This window comes from Falco naumanni, chromosome 15 (assembly GCF_017639655.2).
Source record: "Falco naumanni isolate bFalNau1 chromosome 15, bFalNau1.pat, whole genome shotgun sequence".
Lineage (NCBI taxonomy): Eukaryota > Metazoa > Chordata > Aves > Falconiformes > Falconidae > Falco > Falco naumanni.
In genome coordinates this window covers 1165511-1181371 of record NC_054068.1, presented here as the reverse complement: position 1 = coordinate 1181371, position 15861 = coordinate 1165511, and the positions used below count along the sequence as shown (strand labels likewise).

The window sequence follows — 15861 nt, the reverse complement described above, 5'->3', positions numbered from 1 at the left end:
AGGGGCTGGCAGGGCGCTCTGCACCGAGCCAACAGCCCGGCCGTCGCCCCCGTCCCTTTGATGGAAGCTGTAACAGGCGCTATGCTGACAGGCAACAAGGTGCTTGGGGACTGTGCAAACAGGAGCCAGATTAAATACAGATGTCCATGTTACATGAAATCGGCGAACTGTAACAAATTGGGCCTGAAAAATGCAAATACATATGCATGCTGCAAGCCTAATATGGTAACGACCTGATGTCGTACTGAAGGGAAGGTGTTCTTCAGTGTCATAGCCCCATGCAGAACCTCACCAGAGCACCATTCCCATCGGCTCTCCATTCGACCACTGCAGAGCATCACATACACAGTTTTTTGTTTGGGTTTTGTTGTTTTTTAAGTGTCAGGGAACAAGCCAGCAAACACTGATCTTGTCACTGGCCAGCTAGAAAGGACAGCAAAAAAAAATATTTTAAAAAGTCACTCTGTGGTGCCTCTGGAGCTCAGCACCTTCTCCTCAGCTCTAAAATGAATCCATGCTAACAAATTGTGTCTCACAACGGTAGTGAAAGTAGTGAAAGCTCAGTGTCAGATGTGTACCCAGAACAAAGGCTGACATAGCAGGTGGTAGAAAGCCTCAGCTGCTGGCCCAGAAGTGCATGAAGGGGTGCTGGGGGAAGGAAATGTGCTGCACTGAAAAAAAAATTAAAATTTCTCCCCTGGCTTTTACTGCTTCCCTGCCCAGTGCTGAGACCCCAGCTGCCAGGCCTGCCCCCTCCCCAGTAACCCTCTGCTTGTTGCTGGTGTGAGATCTATCCAGCCACGTTATGATGAGCACAAAAAGCAGGTACCAAAGCCGAGGAAAGCAGAGTGCTGACCATTTCACCGAGAGAAAAGAACCCAGCATCAAAGTGATTTAGTTTACAAGATTTTTAATTTACAAATAAAAAAACTACGCATTTTACTTTTTCTCTTTTTTCTCCTCTTTCTTGATGTCACTCTTCTCCTTGTCTTTCTCTTTCTCATCTTTTCTCTCCTTTTTACTTTCTTCTTTTTCCTGTCCTTCTTTCTTCTCTGCATCCCTGTTGGCAATCTTGTTGTTAATGAGGTTGTGCAGGGCAACCACGGAACGGATAAGAGAAGCCAGATATACTACTACCATCTGGTCATTGGTCTTCAGGTAAAAGGCCTTGACAAATTCTTGCAGGTTAACATCTGGTAGCAGGTTGAAGACATCCTGAAGATGGTAGATGATCTGGTGATTGATGGGGAGTTTGCCCATGGCTACTTTCTCTAGGTAGCTCCTGATGTCCAGAAGCTTGGAGTTCAGTCCCTTCAAACCATGGACCTGATTTGTGATCCGCTGGGACAGAGTGCCCACTGTCGTATCCTTGATATCTCTGAAACACCCACAACAGAAAGAATCAGCATTAGACCGCTCCTTTGCATTCTCATTAAGAGGTGGTCACATTCACTTTTAAGTGAAGATTTGTTAAGGTATTTCCAGCTTAAAAAGAAAAGCAGTTTGAAGTGCAGCTGAAGTATAATCGACATGAATGCTGCAAGTCAGAGAGTGAGAACACACTGGTGTACGTTACAAAGTACATCTAAAAGAGATCACCGTTGTATCCTGTGGTGAGTGTATGTTCTCTTTGGAGTAATACTTGTAACACCAGTTAGAGGGGTAGAGAGAAAAAAGGAACAGGATTTCCAGCTGGTGAAAAGGCGACGTAGTTTGTGTAGTGACTGCTCTCTTGCGCTCTCTTTTTGACTGGAGAGCTACAGACCCATCTGCAACGCTCCTGGTCAGTCCTGCTTGGTGAGGTACACAGCAGCCGGACACAGTTCCAAACGATGCAATATTCTGCAGCTTTGCTAGAATCAGTATGTAGTTTACATCATCTCATCAGTGGGCAGTCACACTTACCGCTAGCAGTAAGTAAGAATATGCCAAGTGAGAGTGCTAAATGAATATGCTCTTAGAATTTAAGTAGTATGTTTAACAAGATCACGTTTCCTCCAGGAAGCTGGCACCGGGAGATGCCAGATGGATCGCATTCACTGCTACGAAAGCCTTGTAAGAATGCTTTCATGCTAAAGATGCTTACCGTAGCAAGTGTTCAACACCAACTTCCTCTGCCTCCTCTGCTCCGATCTCGCTAGTCACGTGCTCAAACGTCTTGGAGGTGGGAGTGCCATCCTTGGAAGCGCAGGGATACAGGAGACAGGGTCAGACTGGGCACAGAGCTGACTGCAGGTACAAAGGCGTGCGCCATCTCACCAGTGGAGGCGTCTCACATGCCAGCAGCGGGGCAACTCGCACAACGCTGCGGCGTGAGACTAACTGATGCAGTGCAAGACTAACTGACACTCGTTTATAGGATCAGGAAGAGGCAATGGGGCAAATTATGGAAAAACAGTGTATCAGGGGACTGAAGTACATTAGTTGCTTTTTTTTTCTTGATTTAAGTAGTGTTACCAACTGTCACAAGCCCAGAGTCGCTAGAAATTTCTTCTTTCCTGTGCTCTGTGTAATTTTCAATTAATGTATTTTGCTGGTCTGTGTACTGGTGGGTACAATGGAAAGTCTCACTAAATACCAGCATTATTTCTTTCTTTCCTGATACAACCTTGTTGCCTTTTGGGATACCTTTCGTCACCCTGGTACTTGCTCTCAGCCAGTATGCTGAGAAGCATGTAGTGATTCCAGAAAAGAAAAAAACTAATAAGGAGCAATCTCATTAAAATTATAACTCATACACTGGATATTAAGGACGATGTTCAAAAGATTCACATGCTGAATTTCTAAGAATGAGATTCACCCTTGTGTTTTCAAAGCCATTACCTGCACCAGTATACAGCTATAAACAGAAAGCACTACCCAGATTATTGTGAATTCACAAAACTAAGAACAAATTCTGCAAACCTAACACCTGCAACACTGGGAGCAGCTTTATCTCCGTAGTGAGGGCCTCAGAAAGGTGAAAGGATCAAACTTTTTTATATACATCCAGAATGTAATTTAAATCAAACAACTGCAAATGAAAAGCTGACTTACTACTGTGTGTTGTTTGTCTGCATGGTACTGCAAGTGATTATAGTAAGTGTTGCCTCATGCCTGACCTACCTACTCAACACTGGCAGGTGCACAAATGAGTAAGCGCGCAATTAAGCGGAACACCTCTGCCAACAGGCTGACATTAAAAAGTGCTCCAATCTGACTTTCTTCATGGCCACAGACATGACACAAGCAGGTAAGGAGCATCTACGTCATACCGACAGCTGAAGCTGAGGAATTCCTTATGTCAACCAGTAACACACAGCTTTTCTTCCAAGAGCACTGGTGGATGAAAGCTTTAGTTACAAATGCTTATATTACAACCGGGATTTAACCCCTGGTTTCAGCAGATTTTGGCTGCGAGTCACAGGCGCTCACTAGTTAAGTGCAACATCCTGTATGTAAAAGACAACTGTGTGCCAAGGGATGTGCATCTTTCAGAAAACAAGACAATCCTAACAGCCATCTTTTAAGGGAAACTCTTTTCCTAGGAAAAGGCAGAGAGACGTGTTAAATACTCACATCATGAACTTCTTCAACTGAAATATAAGCTTCTGTGGGCAGCCCCAGGTCCTTTGGCTTCACATCAATAATCACCAGCACCTTACAGAAAAAGCAAACATTTCAGAAAACCAGGCTTTGATTCAAAGACTAGAAAAAAACCACCTAGGTCAGCTCTGCACTCCACAGCAATGGTACAGGGGCTGCTCCAAGGCGTTAACTTCAGGCACTGAGAAAAGACATCTGTAGCTGTTTCAACAGATTCCGACCCGAGTTCCTCAATTACTTTATAGCTACCAGGTCTTCAACATGCTGTATCAGTACGTTAAATGTAACAAAGGTGGGAGCCAAGGTTCTTAGATCCCTCATTTAGGAAGAGAGAGGGGAAAAAACCACAACCCCCAAAAAAGTGCTGCACTTACAGAGTTAGGACAGTATCTTTTCATCAGTTCATTGATGGCGATGTCATTCTTGTGCAGTTTAGGGCCTGTGTGGTACCAACCAACAATTCTTTCTCTAGCTGAGCAAAACCAGAAAGGATTCTAAATCAGAATCACATGGTAAGACAACAGCAGAAAGATTCAGGCAGAGACTGAATTAGCAAATCAAGGGTGAACATCTGATGCGTGTAGATGACGAATGTAAAGCACGGGGAAATGAATTACAGCAGGGAAGACAATCACATGGCTACTGACAAAGACAGTTTACTAGTCGTACTTACTTATCATAGCTTACTAATCACATATATAACTTTGCCCCTAGATTCTTAGCTAAACCTATTTCATACCATTTATTAATTTTGCAGATAACAGGATCTGACAGCTTAAAACGGTGACATGTAGAGATGCATATACTCTAGAAAGTAAACTGGATCATGAGAATGACAGTTGGTCCCAGGGCTAAGAACAGGAATTGAAGTTATGACTAAACACTCAGCTTTAAAAGCTCAAACTGAGCAGTAAAGACACTTTTTAAAAAGCGGTGAAGAGCAATTAGAACTATTACTTACAAAATGTGAGTTTGTAACGTTTACATTCATAAAAAACTCATTTCAGGGCACATCTATATATGACGGGCTACAGAGGAGAAAATTTTTTAATTCTTCAGAAATAACGGTATTTTTGAAATCTGAATTATTCTGAAGATACAAAGCTGTCAGTAGACTTGAAAAAACTAGCAAGGTATAAAGTAACGTGTTAAGAACACAAACTGCTTGCACAAACTAACCCATGGAGAACCATCAGCGAAGTGAAAGTGAAGCCATGCAAGGAATGAGCACAGAGTGACTTCTTATGTGAGCACTTAACTCTCTACCTTACCATGAATTCACTTCCTCAGACAGAGTCTTGAAGGTTTCTAGGAGCGTACCCCTGACTGCAAGAAGACCTCAACTTACCGTTGACCTTCTTAAACATTCCATACATGTTCTCCAGATAGTCATGGTCTAGAAACCACACAGTATCATCCTTGTCATCCTCATCAAAAGGGACTGGGAATGAAACAAAACGTCAATATTTAAGAATCCAACTTCCAGAATGAAAATGTTTATAGAAACACTGAGTTTTAGGGTATCTGGCTGCTAAAGGAGAGTGGATTTTCATCAGTTTCAACTGTTCTGCAACACCATGCTGCGCAAACTAACCTGCAGTGCTGGTCAGTTCTCTCAGGTATCGGCTGCCTCATAATTACAACAGTTTAGAACTGAGGAATGAAATGCAAAGCATTCTGAGGGCTATCCTCAGTGGACACCGTCAAGCATCACAGAGCAATCCTCCCACATACAAAAGTGACTCAACAGCGTGCACAGACATTTGATATGATAAACTGAGCATCCCAGCAGACTTTATAACTTGTGATCAACCACAGTCTACCCAAAAGAAAAATTATTTTTCAGTGTAGAACACGTCATCAGCACTTTTATAGACTTCTAGAACACCACGAGGCATTTTAAGTAAGGACTATTTACCCTCAAGTAAATAACTAGTTATTTTATCAGTTAGCATGCACACAGGCACTCAAGGCTCAGTTCTGAGAACAAAGACTGGTCTCAGTCTTTCAATTTACAGGTATAGTAAAAGCTTCACAGTTTAAAGGCTGTCAAAAAGACATTAAAACCTCTTTTCAACCCAGATGGAAAAAAGTTCTTCCAAAAACTGGAAAAAAAATAGTCCACTTGAGAGAAGAGCTCCATATAAATTGCAAAACTCCATATATAAACTGAGATAATTTTGCTTTGTCACAGAGTAGCCCCAACTGGGAAGGAAATGATCTAACTAACACAAATGGGTCAGCAAAAGCTGTGCATTCAAGAAGTACTTTACTATCGCATGTAAGCATTTAAGAGGAAACTATTTCAGCACTACTAACAGCATATTTAAGGAAAGAACTAGTATTTAACTGGACACAATTTGCAGAAAAAAAGTAAAGCTAAAATATACATTAAATCTTTACACAAGCAGGTAACTGCTACATCAGCACCAAGCGCTGATGATTTCTGTATGAGCTGTTGAGACACTGATCACTCAGCAGAGGTCAGCGAGTCCAATGCAGCGTTTTAAGAGAGGTTTACACCTGCTCCCAAAACATTCCACATTGCACAACACTACAGGGAAGATGCAGCACAAGATTGGCTGGAATAGGTGTGTTTTTGTCAGCACTTAGCATTTCTTGTTAGATGTAGGCTGATTTGTACATGGCGGGAACAATCTGTGCTCTGCCAGGACGGCTTAAAAAAACCCAAACCCAAACGCCATTCATCTATTAAATAATTCAGGAGGTTTGAACAAGGGTAGGTCATCCAAACTCACCTGCAAAACTGTTGGACACATCTAGTATTTTTTTCTGCCATGAGCCCAGCAGCACACCAACAACTCGCTTCTGATTTCCAACTTTTCCTATTCTAAATGGAAAAAACTGTCAGTTCCTACAACAAAAAGCCTGATTCAAGAAGGAGGGTAACAGTGGATCGCTTGCTTCGCCTAATTTCTGTAAGTTAAACAGGACGTGTGCTGGAACAGAAGACGATGCGTTATGATTGTTTTACTACTGATTGTTAATTTACATCCAGAAATAGGCGTTTCAGTGGCCTCAGAATGAAACCTTGTAACCCAGCGATGCAGAGTGAGGACTACGTGGTCTGATGCAGCTAACGAGGGGGAACGTGACCCAAAATAAGCACCACTGCAGCCTCTCCGCAGGACAATGGGCTATAAACCAGTGAGTAATCTCTTAAAACTGCTCGGTGTCACCCACAGCTTGCTCTCACAGCAGCGGGCTCGCTTGCCTTCTGAGACTTTGGATAATGACATCAGAACCGCCTGTCAGTCGGCGCAGTTCAGCTGAGGCAGGCCGACCTCCCGGGCGCGGGGAGCGGTACGCTTTATCCCCCCTCAGCCCGCGGCGGCTCCAGGAGCGAAGCCCACTCCTCCCCTGCCGGTGTTGTACCGAGCCGAGCGCGGCCGGCGGGCCCGGGCAGAGCGCTGACAGCCCCCGCCGGCCCCACGGCTCCCGCCCGCCGGCCTCCTCCTCCCGAGCGACCGCCGGCGGCACGGCGGACCGGGGGCTCCCGCAGGCCGCGCTCCCGCCGCCCGGGGATCGCGGCCCTGGGCACCGAGCGGCCGGCCCGGGCCCGGCCGCGCCGCTCCCCTCAGGAGCGGGGTCCCCCCCACCCCGATCCGGCCGCCCCGCCGCTGCCCTCGCGGCCCGGCCCGGCCCATGACCGTGACTCAGCGCCGCGGCTCCGCGCCCGGCCGACCCCACCTGTTGAAGTGATCGACGACGCTGAGCAGCACCAGCGGGTGCACCACCACCCGGTCCACCGCCAGCTCCGGCATGGCGCCCGCCTGGCCCCGCTCCGCCGCCAGCCCAGCCCGCCCGCCCGCCAGCACCAGGCCCGCTCCCCGCCGCGCGGCCCCGCTCCCAGCCTGCCCCGCTTCGGGGCGGGGCCGCCGCCGCCATCTTAGAGAGGGCGGTGGCGGCGGGACACCATCTTGGAGAGGTCGCGGGAGACGGACGCGCCGCCGCCATCTTGGGAAGGTGCGTCTCCGCTGTCGGTGGTGCGGCACCATCTTGGGGAAGTCGGGTCGCTCCGCCCGGAGGTGAGGGGCGGGCCGGCGGAGCAGGGAGGCGGGCAGCCGGCGAGCGGCCTTCGCCTGGGGGTCTCCGGGGGTGCTGGTCTCCCTCGCCCGCCGCTGCGCCTCGGCGCGCCCCGCCTGAGGGGGGGGGCGCGGCTGCGGGGCCGGTTCCTGTCAGCGGGGTCCGGAGGGAGGCGGGCAGCCTCGCCGAGCCGCGTCCGGCCCCAGCCAGCGGGTCCCTCGCCCGCCTGCTGACTAAATGGCGCACAAGAGCGTTTGCCCCGTCGTCTTTCCAGGAACGGTGGTTTCAGGGGCTGGCCGGCCCTTTCCCGGCTTCTTGTGCTGCTCTTGCGGAAGATGAGTGTGGCGTTTGCCTTTTTCCAGTTGTCAGGAACGTCTCCTAATCACCGTGACCTTTCAAAAAATGAGAGAGCAGCTTCAGAACGATGTCGTAATCTTAATCGTTGCCACTAGACTGCAGGTTTAAAATGCAGGGGTGCTGCGCTCTCAACTCGATAGAGAGTGGAAGTGCTAATACCACTGGCAGGGCGGTATCCTGACCTTCCTAGCTGTGCGCTCTGCCCTAACTTCTGTGTCCGCCTCTGCAACTTCAGGAGGTGTTGCAGCCTGGGCTGGAAAACCTCCATCACCTCTTCCAGAGCTTCAGGTAACTTCAGGGTTTCCAGTACTGCAGCGATAAAAGTCTACATAAATAGGCAGAAATCTTTATTGCCGTTAGTGTTTGCTTTCTTCTGAGGGGACCGCATTAGGCTGATTTGTTTGGTAGGCATCCTTCAGCCTCTCTTGTAAATGTTTTTCCTCTCCAAAGTACAGCTTTCTTCGATGTAAAGGAGAAAGAGATTTTGATCTAAGCTGAGTCTTTGTAGAAGGGTTTTGTACCTCAAGAGTAGGAACTGGTAGATACGGAGCTTGTCTTTTATACTTACAGCAAGAAAACAGCACCTGAGGCTTATTTCTGAATCTGCTATGCAGGAATTACTAACACGGAAAAGTATCGGCAGATTTGTTGAGGATAGCCTCGCTGTTGTTAAAGCATTATGATCCCCCTTATTTTCTACACTTTTCCCACGTTACGTGTTCTTTGTGTATTTCTCAGGTCTGACCAAATGGTGGTATTGTGGGTGAAATCTGAAGTTTAGTGTTGCTGTTCAGGTCTTTTGACACTTGGTGGGTTTCAGCAAAAGCAGCATTCAGTTACAGACTCTACGACAACTGAAGACCTCTCGTGGAGTTTTTTAGACTTACATCCTGGTAGTGCTGCTTTTTTTTTTTTTTTTTAAAAAAAAAAAAGTCTGCTCAAGTTTTTAGAGGTTTTGTTTCCCAGCAGAGGGAGACATCTGACCGTGAAATTCTAATATAGCCAGTATTCTTGTCGCTTGCTTTATCAATATACATATAAAACTCAATGTTCAAATTAACTAGTTCAATAAGTAATTTAGCTCATTGATTTTTGGGCATATCCTAAGTGCCATTACAAGCTATGGATATTTTAAATGCCATTACCTAATAGAAGGAATGTTTTAAGCACCTTTTATTGATTTTATTACTGCTTTATTTTGCTGTCTTGGTTTAAAATCATTTTAACCACTCTGTCATCAAGAAGAAATATATCGTTGGTGAAATACAGTCAATTTCCTAAAAACCTTTGACATCGTTAAATAAGGAATTACAGTTGTTAAATCATGTCAGGCAATAACCAAGGGACAGAAAAGATATAAAATTTGGAGCAGTGGGCCAGCATACCAGTAAGCTGTTTTGACCTTTGGCATTCAGACTCTGTATGTGACAATCACACTTCAATTCTGTTCTTGGTTCTTACATCAGTCAGAAGAGATTTAAAATCTCAGCATGCCAGGAAGGTTGTGGAAGGATAACAGAGTATGATCTAGAGACAATTAAGGGGCATTTTAATGACCTGCTGTGACTTTTTGTTAGAATTACTCTCTAACTTTGCACATTTGAAGTTTCATTTGCTGGATTGTATTGTTAGTAGTTTAGTGTATTGATGTTATACACAAAAGGAGTAAATTGAGTCAGCTGATAGGGATTTCAGTTACTTCCCTTCCCAGCTCTTTTGACTTGAGAAGATTATCAGTATTATTGAGCTAATCAGCTGGTAGATGTAGACTGGGAATACAGGCAATATGTTGCTTAATCAAAGAATTGAAAAGTAAGTAATGAATGTTGGTGCTCAATAAAAAACAGCTAATGAGTTGATTGCATTGATGCTTGATGTAATTTAACCGTAGAGTGGCAAACATCAATACTTATATATGATTTGGCTCATGGCTGCTGAGCTGAAACTCGAAGTTTAGAGAGGTTCTGCAGTGCACAAACACCTGGCAACTGACCTGAAGTGGGGAGGGAAGGAGCTGCGTTTTGTTCTTGGTGATGGAATCGCTTGTTCCATTTAAATTGTTGGGCTTTTATTGTGTTAAAAAAACAAACACCCAAAGAAAACAAAACAACCCCCCCAAAAAAACCCAAACAAAAAACCCCCCACAAACCCCCAAAACTTATACATAACTGTTTTCAGAGGTTTAAGAACACTTTCTGGATTGAAAAATAAGAATAAATCATCATAAAGTCATTTCAAAATCAAACCAACTTCTAGCCTTCCTTAAAAATGGCCTTGATAACCTCAAGGGGGAAGTCAGCAGCAGAGAAACATGCTGTCTGGGGAGTGGACATTGCTGTGTTTGAGCTAGCTATCCCAGTTGTGTTGCATCAGTTATGACTGCATTTTAAAAGTTCATTTGCAGAACGTGAACACTGTCTGGAATGGTGCCACCTGTAACTTCATTCTGAACTCACATTTTGCCATTATTCTCTTCCTTTTGATTTGTTAGGTGTTGTAAACTCTCCTCAAGTGCAAGGTTATAGTACTGGTGGCACAGAAGGATATCTCTATAGGCTGTTCTGAACCAAGATCTGCCACTGTGAGCTGCTGTGAAGCAGCAGGAAGGAAACTGTTGGTACCCAGATTCTGAGTGGTTTCTGCATATTTTATCATATTCTGACCTCTTTTACCAGTCTTGGGGATTGCACTTCTACTTCAGAAATCTCACTTCCATCAGGAGTTAGTATTTGTCTTTAAATTATGAAGTAATGCTTCAGAAATTTGGGTTTGTTTTCTGTGAAATGTCCTGTGTCATGTTTGGGCCTAGATCCTTGTTAGATTGGTGACGCATTCTCTGGGCAGCCATCAAGCATAGTCTCTGCTTGTCAGCTGCTTTCTACTTTAGTTAATGCTGGCCTACAAAACCACAATAATGCAGTGGAGGGATGCTTTAAGTGGCCTTATCTCTTGCCTTCTTTCAATCTGTTAATATTGAGGGTGGGGGGCAGTGATGGGAATCGGTAATAGGAGAAAAGTCAAATGGAGGTGATTCTGCTGGTAGAATCACAGAAGAGTCTGATCATCTACAGATTAGAGAAAGCATACATTTACTGAATACGTTCAGTTTGTATTTCTAGGTGTTCTTTCCAATGATGAAAGTTAGCAACATAACAGTGCTTTAAGTGACAATACTAGCATGGCACAGTAATAACCTGAGTTCGTCAAGGGTGTGAACTGAGCCTTGGATGGCTCAGTTAGCTCCAGACTTAGCTATACACAAAGCAGGCTCTATTAATGTGTATTTTGCCATCATGTCTGAGAAGGAGTTGCTGTTTGATGGTCAGTAGGCTCTCCTTGGGAAGAAAGATTTGATTATTCATGTCACTGAGACTCTCCCAGATAAAGAGTGTCTTCTGCCTACCTAAAGGGCAGAGTGCACGAAGGAGGATTGCATGAGCAAGCAAATAGTGGGCTGTGGGCAGGCCAGACTGGAGGTGTAGGGCGGAGGGTAAATCACACAGAAGGCAGTAACACTTCAGTTTGATTTGCTTTTCCTCTGTAGCTTCGTGGTGTCTGCTAGTGATAAGTGACATTCTTGGGACTTTGGCCACAAAAGATCCACACAGCTAGCAAATACTGATGCCTGATACTTTGGATCCTAATCCTAAATGATACTAATGTGCTCCTTTAATACTGGTTATCTCTGTTGGTAAAAAAAAAAACACCCACAACCCTACTTTATTTTTCCTAGATTGGGCTGCGGGAACTGAACGGGTAAAGAGACAATGTCCACTAACATGTATTTTCATGGAGATGCCTTCTAAAATCTGTTTAAAATCCAGTCAAGAGAAGCTAGGCTTTCTTTACACCTGTTGATAGTTTGTCACATAATACCTCTGCGCTACCAGTTTGAACAGGAAATATATTTATTTCCCTATAAATACGTTTAGCTTTGTCCAAATAACTGTAGTTTCCTGTTAAGATTTCCTTGGCCAGGGTGTGCCGTAAACTGTTTTAGATGGAATGATGCTGTCTGGAATTGAAGAAGGATAATGCAAGCCATGGCAGCAAAACAGAAAGCCACCACAACATTAATTCTAATTTGTTTTGGTTAAACTGTAATTCAGTGAAATGCTGACACTGTATACACGATGCATGATGCCATAAAATGTGTCCTTACCCAGCCTGCAGTTTGTTTCTGAAGACCTCCAAATAACTGTTTTTTTTTTCAAATGTTTCTTCTAGAATGTAATCTCTAAAGCAAACTTAAATTGATAATTATAAATTAATCTGTTCAGTTTATGGTATGACTGTTAAATATTGGTGTTGTAGTAATTTATTTTTGTTTCCCTATAGGGTACTGTTGCTTGACCAAAAGGTACATGCATAAGTAGAACTCATGCTACGTACCATAATTTGGCCATCTGTGAACATTGTTGTAGTTTCTGCCAACGGATTAAAAAACTTTTGTTCATACTTGTGGTTAGCTGGTGACTTAGATAATCCTATCCTCCTTAAACAGTGCAACAGTGGAATTTTGACTGATAACTTTTGGATGTAGAATTGTCACTTTCTTTAGTTAAAAGTGGTTTGTGGAAGTATTGTCAACTTGTAATGTAAAATTATGGAAAAGTCTTTCATGTTTTTATATTGTAAGTTTCTGATGTTTGCTTCCCTGTCCAGATATCACAGAGTATAGAAATTCCAGATTTTTTTTTTAATAACCAAGTCACTGACTCTAATTTTTGCATTTCAGTACAGAATGATTTACTTATTTTATTCTGGTACCCTTACTACATTTTGTTTTTGGTTTTTTTTTTTTTAAATAGTGGAAACAAACAGTTAAAAAAAAAAAAGCACAACAGGTTCTAGTCATACTCATTTTTCCACACCTTGAGATCTAGCAAATTCTTTAATATGAGATTTTATTTGTACAAAGCAAAACTTCAAAACCACTCAAAAGCTTTCTTATTAACTGCTGTCAGTCCTTTGATTTACAAGGGCAATAAAGATCTAGAGGGGGCACATTTATCATGGAGTTCAGCACACCAGGAGCCATTTTCTCAAGCGGTAAAGCCAAGTGATAAAATGAGTTCTTTTGTTCTATAACCAAGACACATTCCCTATTTTTAAAAATGTGTGTGTGTTGGACTTCTTGGCTTGTAGTTTGGCTGTGTTCCTGTAATACATTTAATAAATAATGAAAAATTGCTAACGTGCTTGATGATACATCTGGAAAAACGAACTGTCTGAAAGAAACTTACTTTCAGCTTTGGTTTATTCGCTAACTTTTCTCCAGTACTAATTCTATGAATTATTTAATAGCACTTTTAAATTAGAGGTGTGGGGTTTTTTTTAAAGTGATCATATACCTCTTTGCAAAGCTGAAAGAATTCTGATAGAGCCATGTTCATAGGGTGTAGTGCTATTTTGCAAGTTCCAATTGCTTCATCTGTTTCTAAACTTGTATTTAAGTGACTTTTTGAATGCTGTTTTTTAATGTTAGCAGATATTGCAAGAAGTTTAGCTTCTTGTCTAGACCAAATATAGGTAGCTCATTAATAGACATAGCTGTGTGGGAGGAACTGATTGCATGAGTGAGCACCCTTGCATGTGAGCAAGGGGCTCAGAATCTGACTATAAATTGAATATTAAGCAAAGTTAATTCTGTTTTTTCTATATAAAAATGCTGCCACCTACAGCCTCTTCCCGGGAAAGAGACTCACTGCTGCTTTTGCCGGTCAGCTGCTGAAAGTTGTGAAGTCCAATTATGCTCATCAGGACAGTGTTGTTGTACAGACACTTTTGAAATAGAAGTGAAACAGAGTTGCAACAAGTACTTTCCAAATAAAAACTGTATTAGGTTGCTCTTGATGTTTTGGCTTCAGTTGGGCTGCTGTCACAACATATGGAAAAGCGAGTCAGGAAAAGGTCAGTGGCATTAAACCTTGTTCATATTTAAATCAGCACCATGCTATGGTGCCCGTGTAACTACAGCAGTGCTGCTGCTGTACCCATTTGTCCCCAAGTTATGCAAACGGTGATGGAGAGGCTTAGAAGGCATTTTGGACAATAGCAGTTTCTTCGGTTTTATTCCTGGTTTCCTTTATTGACAGACCTTTAAGAAAAGCAATGCTGTAGCAAAGTTATTGCATAGCTCTTAAATGTGGTGTTTATGAACAAAACCAGCAAAGGTATAGCTGGTATATGTGACCGTGGTCAGCAGCAGGTTTGTACATAAGTGTTAGAACAGGGCAAATGTGCAGTGGTATTGTTAGAATAAGAAATGTAGAACAGTGCAGGTCTCGCCAACCTATTTACTGATCTTGGGTAAACATTCTTCAGCTGCGCAAGGTATGTGTGGGACAAACAGTTTTTCATTCACTGTATTCTACATTAAATAGTCTGGAGGTAGGACTTACACTATTATCACCCTAATTCATGTGTCTGTGAAAGCATATTACTGAGAAATTAAAGAAAATGTTTCTCGGTGGCTGACTCATGGTAGTTACTTATCCAGAAGGAAGCAGCTATTACAGCAGCCAAAGGACTCCACCATAACTGCTGTACTAGCTTATGGAAAACGAAATCTTCAGTTGACCTATCATGGCAGTCGTCTGTTGCACGGGAATTTTGCAGGTCTCTTTGCTGTAATTCTATGTTGGCACTTGAAAGGCAGCAAGGAAAGACATACTCTAGGAGGCCTACCTTTTTGTATAGATGTGTATGTTAATTCTGATACTGCAAAACCTTTAGTCTCTGATATTTAAGGTCAGAAATGGTAAGTGTAGGGTGTTTTTTTTAAACCCTGGGGCCTCTTATACTGTAGTGTCTTGAAAGATCCTAAAGCTTTGAGAGGAGAAAAAAAATATGAAATACTTTATTTTATGAAGCAGTTTTGGGGTCGGTTTTTCTAAAATGAATGCTTTTATGTTGGATAGTTTAAAGACCATCTGTTAACTGAAACCAACCCTAAGTGAAGTTGCAGTTATGTTTCCTATTAGTCTTGTATCTTTCCTATTAGTCATGTATGAAAGAATACAGAGACATCCAACAGAACTCAAAACAAAAATTGAAAAAGCAGATGTTGAAAGTGTTGGCTTGTTGCTTTCCTTTTACAGCAGCAAGTAATTATTAATGGATCACAAAAATACTATAAGACTAGTTTTGTAAACTGTTACCTAGAATCACAGCTAAAGATGTATTTCTGAATTATTGTATATTGCAGTTGAAAATTGGAGTATTTCACTTGAAGACACTGAAGAGGGTTTTAAAAAATAGATTATGAATGTTATGTCTAGAAGCATACAATGAAAGATAAAATACAAAATTTTAAATAGTTACGCACTTCTAGTCTCTCAGGGCTCATTTATTATGTTGTCATGGTGAGCAAGAAATAAAAAAAAATAAAATAAAAAGGCTATTCCTTGGGTAGTTGTGACTTATTGGTAGTTATCTTTTACAAGAGTTCCATGCTGACTTAAGTAAAGATCTCTGAGAAAAAAAAAATCAAACTTTATTTTTTCAAATAAATTCAGCTAAGAACTCACAGACTTCCATGACACCACATTGAATTATTATTAGTGTACACTGCTGTGAGAATAACACTCACTGCTGTTTAACAACGGTGTCTTTCCATGGAATTTTAGAAAGTCAGTAGGAAAATGAAAGACAGAATTGAGTGCTGAAGCAGAATTAAACCCGTCCATCCTGAAGCCAGGGTACATTCATTATTACTTCTGTAAGGAAGAAGAATTATTGCAGGCCCATATGATTTGGTTGAAAAATTCTCAATGGCTTGTGTATGTTAAGCAGGAGGTCTTCTCTTGCCTGAGTAAAATCTCCTTAATTTTTTTTTTAGACTTTCTCTTTTTTCCATTCTTAACATGC

The 15861-nt window shown here is 42.7% G+C and overlaps 1 protein-coding gene across 1 annotated transcript; it reads right to left on the bottom strand.

Annotated features, from left to right (window-relative positions):
- Positions 1–893: 893 nt before the first annotated feature.
- PSMD7 (proteasome 26S subunit, non-ATPase 7) lies at positions 894–7443 on the bottom strand. The gene is made up of 7 exons (XM_040615805.1): positions 7297–7443; positions 6345–6436; positions 4934–5026; positions 3960–4057; positions 3559–3639; positions 2087–2178; positions 894–1378 (listed from the first exon to the last, which is right to left on the bottom strand). Exons 1-7 carry the CDS (start codon positions 7368–7370, stop codon positions 940–942), a joined length of 969 nt encoding a protein of 322 aa, XP_040471739.1. The 5' UTR covers positions 7371–7443; the 3' UTR covers positions 894–939.
- Between the last annotated feature and the right edge of the window lie 8418 nt (positions 7444–15861).

Coding starts and splice junctions, on each gene's coding strand:
- PSMD7 (XM_040615805.1), bottom strand. CDS start 7,370: ATGCCGGAGCTGGCGGTGGACCGGGTGGTGGTGCACCCGCTGGTGCTG. Junction 4,058..4,933: donor AATGTTTAAGAAGGTCAACG/GTAAGTTGAGGT, acceptor GGTTTTGCTCAG/CTAGAGAAAGAATTGTTGGT. Junction 2,179..3,558: donor CAGTTGAAGAAGTTCATGAT/GTGAGTATTTAA, acceptor TGCGCTTCCAAG/GATGGCACTCCCACCTCCAA.